At 41.2% G+C, this 4,668-nt stretch overlaps 1 protein-coding gene across 1 annotated transcript; it reads right to left on the bottom strand.

The window, feature by feature from the left end:
* Positions 1-284: 284 nt before the first annotated feature.
* On the bottom strand, positions 285-4,274 carry LOC116194917 (betaine aldehyde dehydrogenase, chloroplastic-like). The gene is made up of 15 exons (XM_031523835.1): positions 4,036-4,274; positions 3,490-3,632; positions 2,867-2,947; positions 2,605-2,753; positions 2,385-2,477; positions 2,182-2,305; positions 2,002-2,067; positions 1,861-1,927; positions 1,652-1,728; positions 1,482-1,559; positions 1,282-1,359; positions 1,018-1,169; positions 818-878; positions 601-707; positions 285-471 (listed from the first exon to the last, which is right to left on the bottom strand). Exons 1-14 carry the CDS (start codon positions 4,118-4,120, stop codon positions 654-656), a joined length of 1,308 nt encoding a protein of 435 aa, XP_031379695.1. The 5' UTR covers positions 4,121-4,274; the 3' UTR covers positions 285-471; positions 601-653.
* Positions 4,275-4,668: the final 394 nt, after the last annotated feature.

Genomic DNA, 4,668 nt, shown 5'->3' with positions numbered 1-4,668 from the left:
CAATTGAGCCACACTCTTACGCTCTGCTGGATTTCTGATCCCTCGAGTCAATAAACTTGTTGACGATAGTCCATCTCGAACTATACCCATGAAAGTTATAGAGCATGCTAAAAGAGCATGCAACGGCAGCCCCACTGATGTATACACACCCTACGGTCCAACGAAGTTATCGAATTGATTTTACCAGAACATAAACACGGATTAATATTGAAGGAACCGAAGAGAAACCAGAATTCAGGAACCAGATATATCTATCAAATATGAGAAAAAAGAGTCACAGGTCTAATTTATTTCCGTTACTTCTCGATATAACTGCACGTCTGTTACTGACAGCAATGTCTCCCACAATGTCTGTTACCGAACCTGACCCCAGAGGATTTTCACAGCTTTGAAGGTGATTGATACCATCCCCATGGGTCACCTGAGATATACTGTGTCACCTGCTTCACAGTCAAGTAGTTCTCGAGCCCCCTGCGGAAAAGAAGATCCTCTTAGTAAGTAGATACATCTTTCAGGCTCGAACCGTAACTGCATACATCATTTGAAGAGAAGTGCAGGTCATAGCTAGAGTGCGGCTTTTAGAAGTATCAGATCAGGTACCATTCCCCAAGTTCCCGACCAAAACCACTGCGCTTGTTTTCTCCCCATGGATTTTAAGTGAAGCATGGCTGGGAGCAGTTGACCCACACGATGCCCGCCTGAAAGGCCTGCAATATAGCGTACCAAAAATGAAAATAAATTTCCATGCAAGTTTACCGGGAGACGCTGCTTGTTCGATGTAGTGAGGGGCTAAAAATCTTGAAAAATTGTCACTTACCCGAGTCATCCGCTCACATCTTTCCAAATCATTTGATATAACAGCTGCTGCTAAGGCGTACCTGTAGAAAGTTTGTAAAATTTCAAAATGTGAACGAAAGAGCCAAATATAAAATTAAAAAAGGAAATTACACAAAGTGCATTTGATAAGAGAATGGTGAGGATGGATGTTATTTTAAATCGGAAAAGAAATCGACTCACTGGGAATCATTTGCCAACTCAAGGGCCTCCTCTTCCGTGCTAAATGTTTTAACACAGAGAACAGGCCCAAAGACTTCCTCTCTCCATATCTCCATGGATCTATCGACATTAGTTATGATGGTTGGTTCGATGAAGTATCCCTTATTTAAGTGCTGCAGATCATTTGCATTGATGGCATGTCAAACAGAAAGGTCGTCGAGAGATTTGGAGAAGGGAGAGGAAAATGAAGCGCTGATAGAATGAGAAAAGACTAAAAGTTTATACCTTGGGTTGATCCCCGCCGCATAAAACGGTCGCTCCTTCACTTTTGGCTCTAGATATAAACTTCAATATTTTCTCATACTGAAAAATTAAAGAGGTATCAGTTTCATTCAAGAGCTAATAAAGACGTCACACTCATGGCCGACCACAGTATATTATGGACACAACCTGCCCCCTGCTGATAACTGGACCAAGTCTACAACCTTCTTCGAAAGGATCAGTGTTTTGATGTTTTTGGTCCATTTGACAAGCCTGTCAAGAAACTCGGCTGCTATGCTTTCCTGATAGATATGCAAAAGAATCTAACATTAGTTTCCCACACTATATGGTGAAATAGGCTGATCCACTCAATATACAGAGGCGATACACGTACTTGCACGAGAAGATGAGATGTTGCACTACAAATTTGACCATTCGTCCAAAAGCAACCAAACATGGTCCATTCGGCCGCTGTTCGATTCATAAAAATGAATTACAAAGTTGTGAGCATAACATGTAATACCTCTGCCCATGCACTTTTTCACCACAATATTCACAATCAACACATCCCTGGTGGAAACACAAAATCTTCGGGGCACTAACCTCTATCAAGATCAACATCCTGAAACACAACAATCGGGCTTTTCCCTCCGAGCTCCAAGGATACTGGCTGCAAGTATGTATATACATGTGACAGAGTTACACAAATAGTTGTCATAATTAATATTGATACTGAAGCCTCACCTTAACAAGTTGAGCTGCAGATGCCATTATCTTGTGCCCCGTAGCATTACTTCCTGTAAATGTAATCTGTTTGTAGATATATAGTGCGGAGACCATAATTTGCAAATTAGCAACAAATGCCGGACATAGATCACATACTTGAGGGGTCTTCTGAATTTATAAAATGAAAAATGTTTTGACCTTGTCGACATGAGGATGAGATGCCAGGGGAGCTCCAGCTTCTGGACCTAGCCCCGTCAGGATATTGAGAACACCAGCAGGAAGACCCACCTCTCGACAAACATCAGCAAGCTCCAAGCACGTTCTGATGTTCGATAACATAATTATACAAACATCATGGGAAGATGGCAATTAAATGGATCAGAATATAACTTTGTACATACACGGATGCCAACTCGGATGGCTTCAGTATTGCAGCACATCCGGCAGCCAAAGCAGGAGCCACTTTCCAGGTAGCCATCAAGAGAGGATAGTTCCTTCATCAGCATGGTATTTCTCGATGTGATAAATCAGAGAAAAATGGAAAAGAAAAATAAAAAAGAATAAAGGGCATGAAATCAACTACGTACTGCTCCTAAGAAAGGTTTAGGAAAGCAGCATTACCATGGTGAAATCAACCCGACCACTCCGATGGGTTCCTTGAGGACGTGGCTTTTAAATGTTTCCGATGGAAAAGAGATAGGAGCCTTCTGTTTTGCATCTAACCCTTCAGCAAGGTCAGCATAATACTCAAAACAGCCAGCAACATCATCCTGGACATGTCAACATGTATATTAATTAGTATACATTGTCACCAAAACTGAATATCCTATTAACATAAGTGGCCTTGGCCTATGTAATCGATCAATAAAACTTGTTGGCCTACCATATCCGATGTTGCTTCATCGTAAGGCTTCCCACAATCCATTACCTCGAGTTTAGCCAGTTGAGATTTCCGCTCCTTTATCTACATCAAAATTAAACCACGCCAAGAACTGATTCTACTCGTTTGAATAGCAAAACCAAGATTTAATTTTCAGAAGACCAGGGGTATGTTAATTGCATATATTAGCTATGAGATAAACTGCCTGTAGGTGATTAATTCAGAATTGCTGAAGGCACGATCATAGTGTCTGATAGTTTGGGTCAAACCAAAAGGCGAGATGACCAGGGGAAAAAAAAAAAGGGATTAGCCGACAGTCCTGATGACGGAAACTTCACGATCTCCTATTCATTAACATCTGATTTAGAGCAAACTTTTTAACAATAATAACAGCTTGAACGAACCCAAAAAAAAAAAAATTAAGCTTTCAGAATAAACGAATTCTTGAGCGGAGCACAGATGATTAGACGCAAAAGTACGTATGCATCCAGTACCGTTAACGTGGGGTTGCTCATGAGACACGATTGGAGAACCACGAACAAATTAATAAGCAGAAATGGGTCTAGGTCTAGGCCTTTGGCCTCCCATACAACAGAAAGAAATGGGTCTAGGAATATGCATGATACCTTAGCAGCAATAGCCCTCATATACTTGGCACGCACGGCACTGGAGGCTGTTGACCAATCTTTTCCCTTGTTCCTGGCGAGGGCTCTCCGAGCAGCACGGACAGCAAGCTCCACATCTTCAGCAGTAGCAGCTGGAATATCCCCTGATACGAATCCAACAATCTCCTCATTATGGTATATAATATATACTCAAAATAAGAACCAGATGGGCAAACAAAACTACACCAAAATCTTTTGCTAGTAAGTGACAGCTCTATCACACACTAGATGAAACTTTCTCTTATCCTTAACTCAATCGATCGAGAAGTCAAGCAATGTACGTAGAGAATCAAAAACCATTTGACTGCTTATTTGATCCTACAAAGAAAGTGTTTTACAACGTTGGGCAATCACTTGTCAACTATCACAAATTAGACACTCTCAAGAAACAGGACAATCCCCCACGCGGTGTCACTGTCAACAGGAAACGAACAAGATCTTCCCAAAAATGGAAATAGAGCACATGAAGAGATGGGCAGAGAGAGAGAGAGAGAGAGAGAGAGCGACCGATGATTTCCTCGGTAGTGGGGTTAATGATGGGAATCCGCTTCCTCAGGACAGGTTCCTGCCACTCGCTGTCGATAAACAGCATGCGTCTCGGCACAGCAATCACCAATATAGCTGCTCTCTCGCTTGATATCTGATGGGAGTTTCGTCTTCGAAGTGACGAAATTGACAGGTACAGAAAGTTGAGCTGTGAGACTGAGCAGAGAGGGAGAGAGTGTGTGTGTGTGGGAAGTGCAGGGGAATGGTAAGAACGCACATATCATATAGGGATAAAGTTCTGTTCGTAGGAAGGTCTGGGGAGCAATCGTCCGTATAAGTGAATTACTCAAATTTATTGTAAAGTAAGTTTAATTTTAAGTAAATTACACATCTTTCAAGTTCAACGTATTTTAAAAAATTAGTTATGTTATCAAAGAGAGTGTAGTACAATTGCGCATGCGTAAAAGTTCTAGATTCGATACTCAGTGAGACTATCGCTCTTTAAGAAATTAGTTATGTTATCAAAGAGAGTGTAGCATAATTGTGCAAGCGTAGAAGTTCTAGGTTCGATAATCAGTGAAACTATCGCCCTTTAGCTAATAAGGTTTTCTATTTCATTGTATTAAATCCATGAGTCTCTATGTAATCAAATAA

This window comes from Punica granatum, chromosome 2 (genome assembly GCF_007655135.1).
Source record: "Punica granatum isolate Tunisia-2019 chromosome 2, ASM765513v2, whole genome shotgun sequence".
Lineage (NCBI taxonomy): Eukaryota > Viridiplantae > Streptophyta > Magnoliopsida > Myrtales > Lythraceae > Punica > Punica granatum.
This window is presented reverse-complemented; position numbering and strand designations above follow the sequence as displayed.